A 20,807-nucleotide genomic window follows, 5' to 3' on the forward strand; every position below is an offset into this window, starting at 1 on the left:
TGAATACTTTGAAATTTTCGTCTCGCGATCATTGGCCTTGTACAATATAAACATACACGACTTATATTAACTTTGCCGAATGTCGCGTTAGTTTCCTTTTATCCGTCGACGAGTGAGCATCGCAGCTCTATCTTTCGAAACGTGTAAGCTTAGAAATTAATACTTTCGATAATTTTACAATTATTTAAACAATTTTTAATGTACGCGAAATATAAAAAACTAATATTTAAACAATAATATATTCGTTCAACGATACAAAGAACGTAACGCGAGAAAAAGTCAAAATTATTTTAATTTAAAATATGAATACTTTGAAATTTCCGTCTCGCGATCATTGGCCTTGTACAATATAAACATACACGACTTATATTAACTTTTCCGAATGTCGCGTTAGTTTCCTTTTATCCGTCGACGAGTGAGCATCGCAGCTCTATCTTTCGAAACGCGTGAGCTTAGAAATTAATACTTTCGATAATTTTACAATTATTTAAACAATTTTTAATGTACGCGAAATATAAAAAACTAATATTTAAACAATAATATATTCGTTCAACGATACAAAGAACGTAACGCGAGAAAAAGTCAAAATTATTTTAATTTAAAATATGAATACTTTGAAATTTCCGTCTCGCGATCATTGGCCTTGTACAATATAAACATACACGACTTATATTAACTTTGTCGAATGTCGCGTTAGTTTCCTTTTATCCGTCGACGAGTGAGCATCGCAGCTCTATCTTTCGAAACGTGTAAGCTTAGAAATGAATACTTTCGATAATTTTACAATTATTTAAACAATTTTTAATGTACGCGAAATATAAAAAACTAATATTTAAACAATAATATATTCGTTTAACGATACAAAGAACGTAACGCGAGAAAAAGTCAAAATTATTTTAATTTAAAATATGAATACTTTGAAATTTTCGTCTCGCGATCATTGGCCTTGTACAATATAAACATACACGACTTATATTAACTTTGCCGAATGTCGCGTTAGTTTCCTTTTATCCGTCGACGAGTGAGCATCGCAGCTCTATCTTTCGAAACGTGTAAGCTTAGAAATTAATACTTTCGATAATTTTACAATTATTTAAACAATTTTTAATGTACGCGAAATATAAAAAACTAATATTTAAACAATAATATATTCGTTTAACGATACAAAGAACGTAACGCGAGAAAAAGTCAAAATTATTTTAATTTAAAATATGAATACTTTGAAATTTTCGTCTCGCGATCATTGGCCTTGTACAATATAAACATACACGACTTATATTAACTTTGCCGAATGTCGCGTTAGTTTCCTTTTATCCGTCGACGAGTGAGCATCGCAGCTCTATCTTTCGAAACGTGTAAGCTTAGAAATTAATACTTTCGATAATTTTACAATTATTTAAACAATTTTTAATGTACGCGAAATATAAAAAACTAATATTTAAACAATAATATATTCGTTTAACGATACAAAGAACGTAACGCGAGAAAAAGTCAAAATTATTTTAATTTAAAATATGAATACTTTGAAATTTTCGTCTCGCGATCATTGGCCTTGTACAATATAAACATACACGACTTATATTCACTTTGTCGAATGTCGCGTTAGTTTCCTTTTATCCGTCGACGAGTGAGCATCGCAGCTCTATCTTTCGAAACGTGTAAGCTTAGAAATTAATACTTTCGATAATTTTACAATTATTTAAACAATTTTTAATGTACGCGAAATATAAAAAACTAATATTTAAACAATAATATATTCGTTCAACGATACAAAGAACGTAACGCGAGAAAAAGTCAAAATTATTTTAAATTAAAATATGAATACTTTGAAATTTTCGTCTCGCGATCATTGGCCTTGTACAATATAAACATACACGACTTATATTAACTTTGCCGAATGTCGCGTTAGTTTCCTTTTATCCGTCGACGAGTGAGCATCGCAGCTCTATCTTTCGAAACGTGTAAGCTTAGAAATTAATATTTTCGATAATTTTACAATTATTTAAACAATTTTTAATGTACGCGAAATATAAAAAACTAATATTTAAACAATAATATATTCGTTTAACGATACAAAGAACGTAACGCGAGAAAAAGTCAAAATTATTTTAAATTAAAATATGAATACTTTGAAATTTTCGTCTCGCGATCATTGGCCTTGTACAATATAAACATACACGACTTATATTAACTTTGCCGAATGTCGCGTTAGTTTCCTTTTATCCGTCGACGAGTGAGCATCGCAGCTCTATCTTTCGAAACATGTAAGCTTAGAAATTAATACTTTCGATAATTTTACAATTATTTAAACAATTTTTAATGTACGCGAAATATAAAAAACTAATATTTAAACAATAATATATTCGTTCAACGATACAAAGAACGTAACGCGAGAAAAAGTCAAAATTATTTTAGTTTAAAATATGAATACTTTGAAATTTCCGTCTCGCGATCATTGGCCTTGTACAATATAAACATACACGACTTATATTAACTTTGTCGAATGTCGCATTAGTTTCCTTTTATCCGTCGACGAGTGAGCATCGCAGCTCTATCTTTCGAAACGTGTAAGCTTAGAAATTAATACTTTCGATAATTTTACAATTATTTAAACAATTTTTAATGTACGCGAAATATAAAAAACTAATATTTAAACAATAATATATTCGTTTAACGATACAAAGAACGTAACGCGAGAAAAAATCAAAATAATTTTAATATAAAATGTCAGTACTTAAAAATTTTATTCCCGAGATCCTTAACTATGTGTGTGTCAACAGAACCAAACCTGTGGTTGACTTTGACAATTACTGGATCAGTCTTTCTTTATACTTCGACGAGTGAACATAGAAATTTTGAGGATACCTTTCCTGTAAGTAATAACGAACAATTAAAGGAAGTATATTTCTATACCATACATTTTTTCAATATTCTATACAATATATTTTATTTTAGACTTAAATGTTGGATTGGTCATCCGAGGCTACGTGTAACGAAAATATAATGGGAACTTCGACCAACTTTGACAGTTAGTGGATCACTCGACGAGACTAACGGGCAATCTTTAAGTACCAACAAAGATTTAAAGTAAATATATTTCTATATCACACATTTCTTAAATAATTTTTACAGTTTACAGTTATTATAATAGTGATATTGATTATTTTATTTGTATGTTTATGTTTCAGAACCTCATTGCAGTCGCGCGCGTAGCAATGAAGTAATCGGGTGTTTGTATCGCTAAAATAAAAATATCGCGAATTAGAAGCAGTGTTTGTTCGTTCGCGGTTCGCGATTTAAACTGTAAGTGTTTTTGCATAGACTGCGTGCAATGCAGTCTTTAGAGTCAGTGTTTGTTCGCGTAGTTTTTTGATTTTTTAACAGTCGCACAGACTGTACTTATAAAGATGGTAGAGTATCGGGAAATAAATTCAGTGATCGTTCGTTAATAAATAACTATCGCGAATTAGAGTCAGTGCATCACCGAAGAGGATCTCAACCAACTTCGACGTCGACCTACCTCATTTTCAACCAACTACAAATCATCCACCCTCCATTTCGACCTAAATCGCGGTCCAGTGTTTTGGAGCCATCGCAGAACTTCTTAAGTAGTGAGTTAATTTTTAAATCCCTCCGATCACTCAATCATGTCGAGGACGAAAGGTCCGAATCGGCACGAGTGATTGGTTGTAATTAATTAGTAGAAGAGCATTGAGTGACCACTAGTAAATTTCTTTCGATTTTTTGTTAGATTTATCAGTTTTCTTCTACGTTTTAGAATAAGGCTAGTTAATGATAGGTTTCCAATATTCTATAGTAGTTGTTTGGATATGAAGCAAAGAAGAGGCTATATGCCGAAGAAACCCCCACAAATTGTGGCTCAAGAGGGCAACTATTAGACTATTTAGTTATTTTCGAAGGTTCGACAGAACGCTTCGAAAATGGCTCTTAGTCATATTTTAATTTTACTATGTGGTCACTCAAAACGCTCTTATGTAATAATAATGTTGATTTCAGAAACTCGGACAAAGTAACACGTTCGCAAATGGGATTATTACATATTTTATTCATTACTATTATTATTAAAGTCGGGTTGTAAATTCTTCTTTTCTTTACATTTCCTTTTCTAAAGTTTTCTTCCTAAAGTGCACTGAATAAAAGGACATATGGAATTAAAACAAGTGCACAGAGATGTGAGGCAAGTTCTTTCTTTTGCGCGTTACGGGAAAAGAATATATAAATATATAAATTAGATTATGATCGAGAATTTTTCATTTTGATTTTCTCTTATAAATTTAATTTGAATTACATTCAAAATTTTATTTTTCGTAAGTAATGTATATATACATACATATATATATATATATATATATATATATATATATATATATATGTATGTATGTATGTATATATGATGCTGAAATGACTGCAAATATTATGAATGGCTGAAAAATGAAGAACTGTATATGATAGTTTCAACAATTATTCTAGATTAATTGTTCCAATTTAATTACTTTAGTTTCTCTCGGGTAGGATCTTTGGGAGGGGCCCTTGGGTGTGGGCCTTAAGCAAGTTTCAGTATCTTGCAAAGTTCCTTTCTCTTCTCTTTTTCTTTCTATTCTTTATCTTCTTTTCCTTTTCTTTTAATGTTTTTCTGTTTTAGGTTAGATCGTCGAGGAATGGATCATCCAGAGATGGATCATCATGGGAATGGTCATCATGAAATTTATTCCTTGAATTATTATACATTTTTATTTATTCTATACATTTCTATTTATTATATGCATTTCTATTGATTATATATATTTCTATTTATTGAAACGCATAGGTATATAATAATTTAAACAATTATCCGAGATTAATTATTTTACTTTCTCTTGATTTTGGTACTTTGATTTTCTCGGGTAATGCGATCTTTGAAATATTTCACTCATCGTTCTAAGTTCAATCTTTCCTCTCTCGCGCACTCGCACGCATATTCCCAGTTTCTTTTCTCCTTTTTCTCTTCTTCTGTTGCTCTCCTCTTTTCTTTGTTTCTTTCTCATCGTCTCATCTTCTTTTACTCTTTTACTCTTCCTCTTTTCTTGTTTCTAAATCATCGAGGAATCGATCATCGTGGGATTTTTACACGGAAGTTAATGGAACCTCTCTGCATATAATTCATATTATATTCAAGGAGGGTATGTCTCCTTGCTTCCGTACGCGAATGATAGGGAAAACACTCACGCGCGTGTCGGTCGTCAGGCGCGTAAGTGTTCGCGGTCGCGAGATTAAGTCCTGCCGAGGACTACGTTTTGATTTTTGAAATATAGACACGACCGGTCGTGTCTCGAGATGTCTGAAGCTGAAAGTGTGGACGGTGGAGCTTTTCTTCAGCAGGATCTCGTCCATCTCCAGTTTTCCAAAAAACCTGAAACTCCCGAAGCGAAAAGACATCTCGAACGCGAATGTAGAGTAGAGTCCCCGTTAGACCGTGGGTCCTCAGATGCAGCAACCTCCAAGTGGTGGGACCTGGGTCGGTAATACTTGCGATATATGGAAATCTATGTCTAAATTATATCTAAAATCTATAACTAAATTATATATATATAATTACATAGCGCAAGTACTACCGGGCGAATGGCTGCATATTTTAATGGTTTTCCAAAATCTCTTTTCTGTTTAATTTCAATGAGACGTTAAATTAATTATATTTTCAATTGTTAGTTACATTTCGACGGATAAATAAATGGAATACATCAAAATTCTAAGTTAATTTTCTAAGAAAAAGCACAGAAAATTCTTCTGTTACACTTATGTTCTCTTTCGTTCCTATTTATACTAATTTACTTTTATTAATTACATACTTTCTTTAATAATATTAATTATATTCTGTTATTCCTTATATTAATTTTATTAATGATTAGTCTCGGGTGGGACCCTTGGGAGGGGCCCTCGGGTGTGGGCCTTTTGGCGGGCTGCCGTCTCGGCATCTTTTGAAATTCTTTGTCTCTTTTTCTTTTCTTTTCCTGCTTTCTTTTTCTCTTTCTCCTTTGCTCTTCTTCTTTTATTCTTCCTAACTGTTTCAAGTTAGATCATCGAGGGACCGATTATCGAAGAATCTATAATCGTGAAATTAGATTTTTACAGGGAAGTTCTTGAATATAAATATATAATTTTGCATATTATTTTTGCATATAATTACCTCTCCTTCTTTAACTTTTCTGTTTCAGGTTAGATCATCGGGGGATCGATCATCGTGAAATTAAATTTTTACAGGGAAGTTTTAATCATATATTTGTTTTTTATTTTATTTTATTTAATCATTAACTTATTTTTTAATTATTAATATTATTGTTTAATTGTATTTTGATTTTAAATATATATTTATATATAAATGGCTGTTCGCATATAATATTGCATATTATTTTTGCATATAATTACCTTTTTCTTTTTCTGTTTCAAGTTAGATGATCGCTGGACCTATCATCGTGGGATTTTTACACGGAAGTTAAAGGAACCTCTTTGCATATAATCTCTATTATATAGAAATTATATAGCAGGAAGGATATGTATCCTTGCTTCCGTACGCGAATGATAGGGAAAACACTTACGCGCGTGACGGCCGGCACGCGCGTGGGTGTTCGCGATCGCGAGATATAGTCCTACCGAGGACTTCGTTTTCTTCTTTGAAATCGAAATGTAGACACGACCGGTCGTGTCTCGAGATGTCTGAAGCCGACGGTGTGGACAGTGGAGCAATCTGTAAGCGGGGTTTTATACATCTCCAGTTTGCTGAGAAGCCCGAAGCTCCCGAAGCGGAAAGGCATCTCGGTTCGCGGATTTTAGAGTAGATTCCCCGTTAGCCCGTGGGTCCCAAAGTGCAGCAACCTCCACGCGGTGGGACCTGGGTCGGTAATACTTGCGATATATCGAAATCTGTGTCTTAATTATATTTAAAGTCTATAACTAAATTATACATATAATTATAAAACGCAAGTATTACCGGGCGAATGGCTGCATATTTTTATATTTTTACAATATCGCTCAAAGTTCAATTAAATGTTAAATCGATACATTTTAAATTGTTAGTTATCTTTCCACAGATAAATAAATTTGAATATAATAAAATTCTTAATTAATTTTCTAGGAGAACGCATAGAAAGCTTTTCCGTCGCACTTAAGTTAGCTATCATTCGTATTTGTCCTTATTTACTTTTATTACTTACATACTTTTATTAATTGTATACTCTTGATAATTACATTAATTATATACTTTTATTTACTATATGAATCATTTTTATTAACTTTTATTAACTATTAATCTCGAGTGGGACCCTTGGGAGGGGCCTTTGGGTGTGGGCTTTTGGGCGATTTATTGTTTCAGTATCTTTGCAGTGCTACTTTTCTCTTCTTCTTTCTTTACCTTTTCTCTTTTTTCTTTTTCTTCTCCTCTTCTTCTTTAACTGTTGTCAAGGTCTCATATAACACCGGGCAAATAGTTGCATATTTCAATGTTTTTTCAATAACGGAGCAATATTTTAATTTAAAATTAAATTGTGAAGTGGGGATAATTTTCTTTGTGAGTCGAAAACAAAATCGGACCTCTAAACAACTTTGACAGTTTAGTTGTGCTTTGGACTTCGACGAGAGTACATAGAGATTTTCGCGGATGCCATTCGTGCAAGTATTAACGAACACTTAATTCAAATATACAACAGTTCATTTGATTTGATACTAAAATTCAAAGTGGGGATAATTTTCTTCGTGAGTTAACAACAAAGTCGGCTCTTTGACCGATCTATATAGTTCCTACTTCAGTTGTGCTTTGGACTTCGACCAGTGAACTTAAAAAATTTCAAGGATGCCATTCGTGCAAGTATTAACCAATAGTTAATTCAAATATATAACAGCTTATTTGATTTTAGACTTAAATATGAAAAGGGGATACACGGCTTCGGGAGATGACAACAATGTCGGGTCTTTGGGCGACCTTTTGTAGTTCCTGGTTCAGTTGTGTGTTGGACTTCGACCAGTGAACTTAGAAATTTTCGCGGATGCTATTCGTGCAAGTATTAACGAACAGCCAATTAAAATATATAACAGCTGATTTGATTTTAAACTTAAATGTGAAGTGGGAATGCTCGGCTTCGGGGGACGACAACAACGTCAAGCCTTTGACCAATATTTATTATTCCTGGTTCAGTTGTGCTTTGGACTTCGACAAGTGAACTTAGAAATTTTCTCGTCTTTTGGTGACTGAAAATCTATCTTCACGAGTGGACTTAGAAAATTTCGCATTTTTTGGGGACTTTGAAAATGTATCTCCACGAGTGAACTTAGAAATTTTCTCGTCTTTTGGGGACTTTAAAAAACTATCGCCATGAATGGACTTAGAAATTTTCGCGTCTTTTGGGGACTTTGAAAATCTATCTCCACGAGTGGACTTAGAAATTTTCGCAGGATGCCGAATTCGAGCGAGTATTAATGAAGACTTAAAGTAAGTATATTTTTCTATTATATATTTATTGAATGATTTATACAGTTTTCATTACAACAATAATACTAATTATTTTGTTTGTATTTTTGTTTCAGAATCTCGTTGCAATCGCGCGCGTTACAAGGATGTAACCAAGCTAGTATAAATTAATTGCGAAGTAGAAGCAGTGTTTGTTCGTTCGCGTTGCGCGATTTAAACCATAAGTGTTTTTGCGTAGACTGCGAGCAATGCAGTCTATAGAGTCAGTGTTTGTTCGCGTAGTTTTTTGATTTTTTAACAGTCGCATAGACTGTACTTATAAAGGATAGTAGAGTTTCGCGAAATAAATTCAGTGTCCGTTCGTTAATAAGTATCTACCGCGAATTAGAGTCAGTGCATCACTCAAGAGGATCTCGACCAACTTCGACGTCGACCTACCTCATTTTCAACCAACTACAAATCATCCACCCTCAATTTCGACCTAAATCGCGGTGCAGTGTTTTGGAGCCTTCGCAGAACTTCTTAAGTGGTGAGTTAATTTTTAAGTCCCTCCGATCACTCAATCATGTCGAGGACGAAAGGTCCGAATCGGCACGAGCGATTGGTTGTAATTAATTAGTAGAAGAGCAATGAGTGACCACGAGTAAATTTCTTCGGAGATTTACTCGTGAATGGTTCGTTATTTTTTGATTTATTTATTAGATCAGGATAGAATCTTCTTGCTTAAATGCGTTGACAATAATTATTTGAAATTTTAAATATTTGAATGCATTTTTAAATAATTTTGTCCCGTGAGAATAGTACAAAAATCGTGATATTCGTGAATTTTAATAATACATAAGCAAGAAGACATTCGCGATGGATAGTTTCTGGATTACAAGCGAGATTGTATAATATATTTCCTAATAATTAGAATAACCGCTTGTAAGAAGGAGCGTCCAATGATTTTTCATTACATTTTTAAATAAAGATTAATCAATTTTATTAATAAAAGAAAAGTCTCAATAGAATCATTGCTTTTGAAAGAGTAAAGTAGAGTAGAGTCATTGCTTTTGAAAGAATAAAGTAGAGTAGAGAAAAGACAAAGAGACTTGTAAAATCACTACGCGTAGAACATAGAACAAGTTAATCGATTTTTAGCTTAGGATTTTCAGCAATTAATATATTAATTCTCGTTTCTCTACCGATGCTTTCTCGATTTTTCGTTTCAGGATTGGTTTAGAGTTGCGTCAGTTTAGAGTTGCGTTGTTAGTTTTCTTCGACGTTTTAGAATAAGAGATAGTTCTAGTTTCTTGGCGATAGTTGACGATAGTTCAAATGTTCTATAGTAGTTGTTAGGGCACGAAGCAAAGAAGAGGCTATGTGCCGAAGAGGCCCCCACATATTGTGGCTCAAGAGGGCAACTATTAGGCAATAAAGTTATTTTCGAAGTTTCGACAGAACACTTCGAGAATAACTCTTAGTCATATTTTAATTATACCATGTTGTCACTCAAAATGCTCTTATATAATAATAATATAATTTTCAGAAACTAAGAAGATCTCTTCATTCCGTGTCCCATCTCACAATGCCATGCGTTTGCGAATAGAATTTTTACGTATTTTATACATTTTTATTACTAAAGTCGAGTAATAAATTTTTCCCATATTTCTTTTCTAAAGTTCAATTAAATCCGTAATTTTATTTTTATAAAATCAAGTTTTATATTAAAGTAATAATTTCGAAACGTATAGAATATGGCAATTGTGAGGACCACTGAAAGTGCATTGAATAAAAGTGCATATGGGAATGAAACAAGAACATTTAAATACATAGCATATTCTCGTTTCACTTTTACAGGAAGGATACCCAACAGGATTCCAGAATCACCCAGCGCATAGCTGCATACTTTAGATTAAACAATTATTTTAAATAGTTGATTAAACTGTTGATTAACTCCTCTATCTTCTCTCGGGTGGGACCCTTGGGAGGGGCCCTCGGGTGTGGGCCTTAGGCGGGTTTCGTTCATTTACTAAAGAAAAATCGAATTCAATTATGATATTCTGATTTTTGTCGACTGAACCGATCTTCGAGATACACACCCATCGTTCGGAATTCTTTTTTCCTTTTTCTGTTTCTCTTTTCTTTTCCTATTTTCTTTATATCTCTTTCTCATTCTGTTTCATACATTTTCTGTTTCAGCTTAGATCATCGAGGGACCGATCATCGAGGGACCGATCATCGTGAAATTAAATTTTTACAGGGAAGTTTTTGCATATAATTTTATATTTAATTTTTGTTCTTATATTTAATTTCTATTATACTTTTAATTTTTGCTGTTTTGTATTTAACTTTTATTAAGTTTTTAATTTTTGTTTTTATATTTTAGATTTATTAACTTTTCAATTTTTGCTCTTACATTTAATTTTTATTATCTTTTTAATATTTGCTTTTATATTTAATTTTTATTATCTTTTTAATTTTGGATCTTATATTTAGCACTACTATTATTTTTTTTCTGTTTCAGATTAGGTGACCGAGGGACGGATCATCGTGGGATCTTTACACGGAAGTTAATGGAACCTCTCTGCATATAATTCTTATTATATGCAGGGAGGGTATGTCTCCTTGCTTCCGTACGCGAATGATAGGGAAAACACTCACGCGCGTGACGGCCGGCACGCGCGTGGGTGTTCGCGATCGCGAGATTTAGTCCTACCGAGGACTTCGTTTTGATCTTTGAAATAACGAATGATAGACACGACCGGTCGTGTCTCGAGATGTCTGAAGCCGACGGTGTGGACAGTGGAGCAATCTGTAAGCGGGGTTTTATACATCTCCAGTTTGCTGAGAAGCCCGAAGCTCCCGAAGCGGAAAGGCATCTCGGTTCGCGGATTTTAGAGTAGATTCCCCGTTAGCCCGTGGGTCCCAAAGTGCAGCAACCTCCACGCGGTGGGACCTGGGTCGGAAGTACTTGTGATACATCGGAAACTCATAGACTGCAAGTATTACCGAGCGAATGGCTGCATTCTTCAAGATTTTTCCAAGATTTTCTCTATCAAATTCCAACTAAATTTCGAAGTACGTTCAATTTACGTTCATTCGTACATCTTCCATATATTCTGCAATAAATGCGCTCTTTCATTTTTATTTATTCAAAAATATAATTTTATAATAATTAATTATTATAGTTTCTGTCGGGTGGGTCCCTTGGGATGGGCCCTTGGGCGTGGGCTTCTGTGCGGGTCTCCTTCCTTCAGTACCGAATAATCGAGCTGGATTTTCGTACTCTGGTTTTGCTCGGGTATGTCTTTTCTTTTCTTTTCTTTTCTTTTCTTTTCTTTTCCATGTCCATATTTTCTTTCTAATTTCATCTTTTTCACAGGGGCCTATGTTCTATTGCATCTTACGGATATTCTTTTCTTTCCTTTCTTTTCTGCTTCATCCTTCTCACGTGTGCGCACACTCTTGTTTTCTTCTCTTCTCATTTGCTTCTTCTCTTCTTCTCTTTCTCTTCTTCTCTTCTTCTCTTCTTCTCTTTCTCTTCTTCTCTTCTTCGCGAATCTCGATATATCCGCGCGGAATACGGGTAGGATAGGAAGAACACTTGCGCGTCTGTCGGCGGGCATAGGCGTGGTGTTCTCGGGCGCGATTAAAAGTCCTACGGTAATGGACTTCGTTTGATTGTTAAAACGAATAAATGACCGGTCGTGTGTCGGTTCGTGTGCTGCCGAGTAGTATGGTGTGCTATCCGTAAGCGTGGACTGACCCTCCTCCAGTTAGCCACCTGAATACTCGGTTGGTGCGTGGACGCCGCGAACGCGAATTTAGAGTAGAGTCACCGTTATTATAACACTCACGGGAGTGTTCGGGCGCGATTAAAAGTCCTACCGGGGACTTCGTTTTATAGAACGCCGATTATTTGATCACGCCGGTCACGCGAATTATAGAGTAGAGCCCCCGTTAGCTCGTGGGTCCTCAGATGCAGCTACCTCCACGCGGTGGGACCTGGGTCGGTAGTACTTGCGAAATATCGAAATTTATGTCTAAATAAAATGTAAAATCTATAATTAAATTATATATGTGATTATATAACGCAAGTATTACCGGGCGAATGGCTGCATATTTCAATGTGTTTGCAAAATTCTCTCTTCTCTCTAGTTTCCATTAAACGTTAAACTAATAACATTTTAAGTTCTTAGTTCTATTTTTACAAATGAATAAATCGAATATATCAAAATTCTTAAATTATATTTTAAGAAAACGCACAGAAAACGTCTTTGACGAATTAATGTTCGCTGTCATTTTTATTATATTTTTATTTACTTTAATTAATTATTAGTCTCGGGTGGGACCCTTGGGAGGGGCCCTCGGGTGTGGGCCTTAGGCGGGTTTCGTTCTATCACTATGGAAAAATCGGACTCACTTATGGTATTCTGATTTTCGTCGACTGATCCGGTCTTCGAGATACACACCCATCGTTCAGAATTATAGTTTTCTCACGCGTACATAACAAATTTTCCCCTCTGTTTTCCTTTTTCTGTTTGTCTTCTCTTGTCCATTTTCTTTATATCTCTTTCTCATTCTGTTTCATACTTTTTCTGTTTCAGGTTAGATCATCGAGGGACCGATCATCGAGGGACCGATCATCGTGAAATTAAATTTTTACAGGGAAGTTTTTGCATATAATTTTATATTTAATTTTTGTTCTTATATTTAATTTCTATTATACTTTTAATTTTTGCTGTTTTGTATTTAACTTTTATTAAGTTTTTAATTTTTGTTTTTATATTTTAGATTTATTAACTTTTCAATTTTTGCTCTTACATTTAATTTTTATTATCTTTTTAATATTTGCTTTTATATTTAATTTTTATTATCTTTTTAATTTTGGATCTTATATTTAGCACTACTATTATTTTTTTTCTGTTTCAGATTAGGTGATCGAGGGACGGATCATCGTGGGATCTTTACGCGGAAGTTAATGGAACCTCTCTGCATATAATTCTTATTATATGCAGGGAGGGTATGTCTCCTTGCTTCCGTACGCGAATGATAGGGAAAACACTCACGCGCGTGACGGCCGGCACGCGCGTGGGTGTTCGCGGACGCGATATTAAGTCCTGCCGAGGACTACGTTTTGATTTTGAAATCGAAGTATAGACACGACCGGTCGTGTCTCGAGATGTCTGAAGCCGACGGTGTGGACGGTGGAGCGATCTGTAAGCGGGGTTTTATACATCTCCAGTTTGCTGAGAAATCTGAAGCTCCCGAAGCGGAAAGGCATCTCGGTTCGCGGATTTTAGAGTAGATTCCCCGTTAGCCCGTGGGTCCCAAAGTGCAGCAACCTCCACGCGGTGGGACCTGGGTCGGTGATACTTGTAGATACATCGAAATTTTATGGGATACAAGTATTACCGAGCAAATGACTGCATATTTCAAAGAATTTTCCAAAATCTTTTCTATGTAATTCCAAATTATATTTTACATTATTTCTAACATCTTCGATACATTCAGCAATAAATTCACAGTCATTTCTATTCATTGAAACGCATAGCTATGTAATAGTTGAGACAATCATTCGAGATTAATTATTTTAGCTTCTCTCGGGTGGGACCCTTGGGTGGGGCCCTCGGGTGTGGGCCTTAGGCGGGTTTCGTTCTCTTTCTAGGGATAAAATTAAACTCATTTATGGTACTTTGAATTTTGTCTAGTGAAATGATCTTCGAGATAATTATCCATTGTTCTGAGTTCTATCTTTCTTTTGGACATGATCCGTGTTTCTTTTCTTTTCTTTTCTTTTCCTCTTCTCTTTTTTCTTTTTTCTTTTCACTTATTCTTTTACTTTTTTCTGTTTCAGGTTAGACTATCGAGAGACCGATCATCGAGAGACCAATCATCGTGAAAATAAATTATTACAGGAAAGTTTTTGTATATTATTTTGCATATAATTTTAGCTTTTATATTTAATTTTTATTATCTTTTTAAATTTTGCTGATATATTCATTTCTTTTTATATTCTTTCTCTGTTTCAGGTTAGATCATGGAAGGACCGATCATCGTGAAATTAATTTTTACAGGGAAGTTTTAATTGCATATTTGTTTTTTTTATTTTATTTTATTTAATCATTAATTTATTTATTAATTATTAATATTATTATTTAATTGTATTTTGATTTTAAATGTATTTATATATATAAATAGCTTTTTCCATATATTATTGCATATTATTTTTGCATATAATTATCTCTTTTTCTGTTTCAAGTTAGGTGATCGCTGGACCTATCATCGTGGGATTTTTACACGGAAGTTAAAGGAACCTCTCTGCATATAATCTTTATTATATGCAGGAAGGGTATGTCTCCTTGCTTCCGTACGCGAATAATAGGGAAAACACTCACGTGCCTGACGGCCGGCACGCGCGTGGGTGTTCGCGATCGCGAGATTTAGTCCTACCGAGGACTTCGTTTTGATCTTTGAAATAACGAATGATAGACACGACCGGTCGTGTCTCGAGATGTCTGAAGCCGACGGTGTGGACAGTGGAGCAATCTGTAAGCGGGATTTTATACATCTCCAGTTTGCTGAGAAGCCCGAAGCTCCCGAAGCGGAAAGGCATCTCGGTTCGCGGATTTTAGAGTAGATTCCCCGTTAGCCCGTGGGTCCCAAAGTGCAGCAACCTCCACGCGGTGGGACCTGGGTCGGAAGTACTTGTGATACATCGGAAACTCATAGACTGCAAGTATTACCGAGCGAATGGCTGCATTCTTCAAGATTTTTCCAAGATTTTCTCTATCAAATTCCAACTAAATTTCGAAGTACGTTCAATTTACGTTCATTCGTACATCTTCCATATATTCTGCAATAAATGCGCTCTTTCATTTTTATTTATTCAAAAATATAATTTTATAATAATTAATTATTATAGTTTCTGTCGGGTGGGTCCCTTGGGATGGGCCCTTGGGCGTGGGCTTCTGTGCGGGTCTCCTTCCTTCAGTACCGAATAATCGAGCTGGATTTTCGTACTCTGGTTTTGCTCGGGTATGTCTTTTCTTTTCTTTTCTTTTCTTTTCTTTTCCATGTCCATATTTTCTTTCTAATTTCATCTTTTTCACAGGGGCCTATGTTCTATTGCATCTTACGGATATTCTTTTCTTTCCTTTCTTTTCTGCTTCATCCTTCTCACGTGTGCGCACACTCTTGTTTTCTTCTCTTCTCATTTGCTTCTTCTCTTCTTCTCTTTCTCTTCTTCTCTTCTTCTCTTCTTCTCTTTCTCTTCTTCTCTTCTTCGCGAATCTCGATATATCCGCGCGGAATACGGGTAGGATAGGAAGAACACTTGCGCGTCTGTCGGCGGGCATAGGCGTGGTGTTCTCGGGCGCGATTAAAAGTCCTACGGTAATGGACTTCGTTTGATTGTTAAAACGAATAAATGACCGGTCGTGTGTCGGTTCGTGTGCTGCCGAGTAGTATGGTTTGCTATCCGTAAGCGTGGACTGACCCTCCTCCAGTTAGCCACCTGAATACTCGGTTGGTGCGTGGACGCCGCGAACGCGAATTTAGAGTAGAGTCACCGTTATTATAACACTCACGGGAGTGTTCGGGCGCGATTAATAGTCCTACCGGGGACTTCGTTTTATAGAACGCCGATTATTTGATCACGCCGGTCACGCGAATTTTAGAGTAGAGTCACCGTTAGCTCGCGGGTCTCCAGATGCAGCAACCTCCACGCGGTGAGACCTGGGTCGGTAGTACTTGTGATATATCGAAATCTTACGAGATGCAAGTACTACCGGGCGAATGGCTGCATATCTTAGTGCGAGTTCGAAATCTTTTCAATTTAATTTTAATTAAACGTTAAAGCACATATATTTTACATTGTTAATTATACTTCGATAGCAATATAATATTTTCTATTCTATTGATTCTCGTTATTATATTTACGTATTTCGTAAATGAATATTCGCATCTATGATCTTCTTTCTATTCCTCTTGTTATTATGTTTTGTATATCATATTTTATATATTATATATTTTGAAATAATATCGAAGTAATATCAAAATAATATTGAATTAATGACTGCTTAAATACCCTTCAGCTATTCGTATAAATTTAACTATAAACAAAAAATATAAAATTTATACAATATAGTTTATTTATTTATAGTAAATACTTTACTATAATCTGTCTTTAAAGAAGTATAGTTTGACATATAATTTTTCCTTTTTTCTACATGGACTATAATTTTTACTATATACACAAATTTTTTTTAGAAGCTAACAATTTTTAAATTATGAGAGGGATCCAAGCTTTTACATCGATACAATCATCGCATAGTGGGAATAATTTCCCTATTACGCTTGTAGTTCATATTTTGTCCATATCTGTCGCTGTTATCGCGTTCGCTACAAGCAAAAAGTGTTAAGCAATCTTAAATGATTTTGTAAAATCTGTAATAATCTATTATCTACTGTACAAAACTAATAATCTATTGTACAAATAATTATTTTATCGGTAAACTGCAACTTATTCAGCAAGGAACAATTGTTTCTAGAAAGAAATTAAATATTGAGGATAATTCGTATAGATGACTCATACGATACAACAGAATCAATTTGTTTGTCAAGTGTCAGTTCGGACAATTTGTAAGTTATTGAAGGAAATTTCGATAAAGAAAATATTAATAAGCTTGAATTATTTTTTTGTGAAACCAATAAAAATCAGTTTAGATTAACAAGAATACTATATGATTTGTCAATCTTTTATTTAAAATACTAAAATGGATGTTCTAACCAAATTAAGGAATACTGTAAGCAATACTATTACTAATACTGTGCATAATACAGCATATGGCCTTTCACAATTATCCAGTGTTCTACCTGGTAATCCTGTAACTAGAGAATTTGAAGTGATTGCTCATATAGGTAGTGCAGGACCAGGATTATTATGGAAGGTTTATAGTGGTTACAAAAAGTCAACGAAACAAGAAGCAGCTATATTTCTATTTGAGAAACGTATTCTGGAAAGATGGTCATCGAAAACAGATAGAGAACTTATATTAGAAACTTTAAAGCGTGGAATAATGCAGTTAACAAAATTAAGACATCCGCAAATATTAACCGTTCAACATCCACTAGAAGAATCAAGAGACAGTCTTGCATTTGCGACTGAACCAGTTTTTGCTAGTTTAGCTAATGCATTAGGTAATTTGGAAAATGTTCCACAACCGCTTCCAACAAACCTAAAAAATTATAAACTTCTTGATATTGAAATACGTTATGGACTTTTACAACTTGGAGAAGGACTTGCATTTTTACATGGGGATGTAAAGCTTTTGCATCAAAATTTATGTCCTGAGTCAATAGTTATTAATTTGCATGGAGTATGGAAAATATTTGGTTTTGACTTTTGTGCCCTGAATCAAAGTACAGATAGCAAACAGGTAAATTATATAAGTAAATCATGCATAAATTAAATTTATTTTATTAATTATTCTATATTTATATTTGCTTTTAGCCAAGTTGGTCATATATAGAATATGATCCTACTGCTCCATATGTGACATGCCCTCAACTAGATTATCAAGCTCCAGAATGCATATTGGCAAGCAGTAATAGTCCATCAAGTGACATATTTTCTTTAGGCATGTTAATTTATGTTATATATTCTCCAGATAATCGTCCACTTCATGAATCACAAAATGATTTGTCCAAGTGTAAACGTTTCTTAGAAAATTTTAAAGGATCTGCTGTGTCGTCTAAATTGTTTTCAGTTCCAGAAAATCTAAAAGATACTGCTAAACTAATGTTAAGTCATAACCCTGAATTAAGACCAGATCCCCATCAATTTATTAAGGTAGATATTATTTAAAAATATTTATTCTAAATGTAAATACGTTAATATAATGCAAATGTACTTTATTTTTAACATATGATCATGTAATTTAGATCGAATATTTTATGGATATCGGAGTCAAAACATTGAATTATTTGGACAAATTATTTCAATGGGATAATCTCCAAAAATCACAATTTTATAAAGGTCTTCCACAAGTTTTAAAACAACTACCACATCGTGTCATACTTCATAGAGTATTACCATCATTGTATAAAGAATTGGTAAATCCACCGATGATCCCATTCGTGCTACCAAGTATTTTACAAGTTATGGAATCTTGTGAGATAGAAGAATTTAGGGAACATATTCTTCCTAATTTAAAACCTGTTCTTGCATTAGAAGATCCACCACAGGTGAAATATTATCTTTTTAATAGTATCATTACAAATCACTTTATTATACATTTCTTCTAATTTATTCCATTACTTTTTATAGATCAGTCTGGTACTAATGCAACAAGTAAATTTACTTTTAAAATTGTGTCCTGCAGACGTTATTAAAAGTGATATAGTTCCTATGCTTACACGAGCTTTGGAATCAGGATGGGAACAACTGCAAGAACTTTGTTTAACAGCATTGCCAAACATAGTAACTATGATTGAAGGACCAGTTATGAAAAATGCCATACTACCTAGGATAAAAAAGATTTGTTTAAATAAAAAACCAAATGGTAATGCAACTTTAGGAATCCGTGTTAACTGTTTATTATGTCTTGCAAAAATGTTGCCAAATTTTGACCGTTGGTTGGTTTATGACGAGATATTACCACTTCTTCAAGAAATTCCTCATACAGGAGAACCTGCTATTTTAATGGCTATTATAGGTATGTTATTATTTATAATATATATTTTACTATAGTATTATTTTAAATATATTTATTTGTTTTTAGGAATATATAGATTATTATTAACACATAGTAAAATGGGCATTAGTAAAGAAATATTAGCAACAAAAGTATTACCTTTTCTGTTGCCTCTTTGTATAGAGCAAAATCTTAGCTCATCACAATTTGAAACACTTTCTACATTGGTGATCGATATGATTAATAGAGTAACTACAGAACATAGAGAAGCTCTTAAACAATTAGATGCTGTACGACGTGAAACACAACAATTTGAAAAAGAACTATCAGCAACAACACAAATTACATTCCCACAACAAAATATATTAAATGATATGAATGTAACAGCACAGAAACCATCTACAAATATGGTAAAACAGTCTGTTGGTATGGAGAATGGATTAACAATAGAAGAAAAATTTAGGTACAATTATAAAAAGTGATATTCAATATAAAATTAATCGATAAAATATACACAATATTTACTTTTATAATGTAATTTTTATTTCAATTTAGATTGGCACAACAACAAGAAACTCATCAAAGATTACAATCTCAAGAGCCATTAACGCCGAAAACAATCTCATCAATTTCCAAGCAGCAACCGAAAGATTTAACAGCAACGTTACTGAAAAATAATTTAGATGAATTAAATTTATCAGCATCTAAGTCTCCGAATTCGCAATCAAATTACATTGGTCAAAATTTAAATACAACATGGAATAATCAAAATGCAAATCAATTAAATTCACAATTTTTGACACCACCCATGTCAAGTCAAATGATGAATTGGACCATGAATAATACAACTTCATCTACAAATTGGAATTCGACTCAATCTTCATGGAACATGATGACGTCTCCTAATAATTTAAATTCAAGTTGGGTTCCACAGACGAATCTCACAAAGAAAGCAGAATATGAATCAAAAGTAAATTCTCAGATACTTCAGCCAATGGCTTCACCACCTAATGTACAAACACAAGCAAAAACGAATTTATCTAATCAAGATATTATGGACCTACTTAGTTAATAAATAGAAATTATGTGCAATATTAAGTTTACGATACAAGTTCACGATTAATCGTTTCATTTACAATTTTAATACATTTGAATGATCTTGCAGTAAAAAAAAAATACATATGTATTATTAAATTCTAATAGATCATTCCAATTATCAAAAAAAAAAAAAAATTAAAAATGCTTCAGTGTTCGTACCACAAGAATTAATTATAAAATTAGAATTTCAGAAGAATTCAACTTCATTATCTAAATAAATTAGCAGCATTATTACAGAATCGCTACTAGAGGTATTCATGCCAGCAATTTATATCCATACATATCCATTAAATACATAACACGATAATTGATATTATCTCACTTAATGATTTATTTAATTTTTTTAATTTATGTAATAGATACCAATCGATATGTGACCATGTTATATCGTAATTGACATAAAGGGTTGGTGAATCTAGCCATATTCGTAATCTCTTAATGCATCACTATCTGTCTAATTTAACTCCTATAAACTAATTGTATAAAGCGATATTGTTTATAATACTTCTTTTAATAAAAAGTAAGTTTATTATTCTTTAAAAATAATACTAAGGCGATGTAATACATTAAGG

The 20,807-nt window shown here is 33.6% G+C and overlaps 1 protein-coding gene across 2 annotated transcripts; it reads left to right on the plus strand.

Moving 5' to 3' along the window:
- Positions 1-16,659: 16,659 nt before the first annotated feature.
- LOC127061878 (SCY1-like protein 2) lies at positions 16,660-20,781 on the plus strand. 2 transcript variants are annotated; one of them, XM_050989337.1, is made up of 7 exons: positions 16,660-17,083; positions 17,363-17,880; positions 17,955-18,293; positions 18,386-18,688; positions 18,771-19,158; positions 19,225-19,600; positions 19,693-20,781. In XM_050989337.1, the coding sequence occupies exons 1-7, from the start codon at positions 17,026-17,028 to the stop codon at positions 20,207-20,209; spliced, it is 2,499 nt and encodes an 832-aa protein (XP_050845294.1). In that variant the 5' UTR covers positions 16,660-17,025; the 3' UTR covers positions 20,210-20,781. The 2 variants fall into 2 exon arrangements, with proteins under 2 accessions (XP_050845294.1, XP_050845293.1); XM_050989336.1 differs by having other exon boundaries at positions 16,660-17,880.
- Positions 20,782-20,807: the final 26 nt, after the last annotated feature.

Source organism: Vespula vulgaris, chromosome 2, assembly GCF_905475345.1.
Source record: "Vespula vulgaris chromosome 2, iyVesVulg1.1, whole genome shotgun sequence".
Classification (NCBI taxonomy): domain Eukaryota; kingdom Metazoa; phylum Arthropoda; class Insecta; order Hymenoptera; family Vespidae; genus Vespula; species Vespula vulgaris.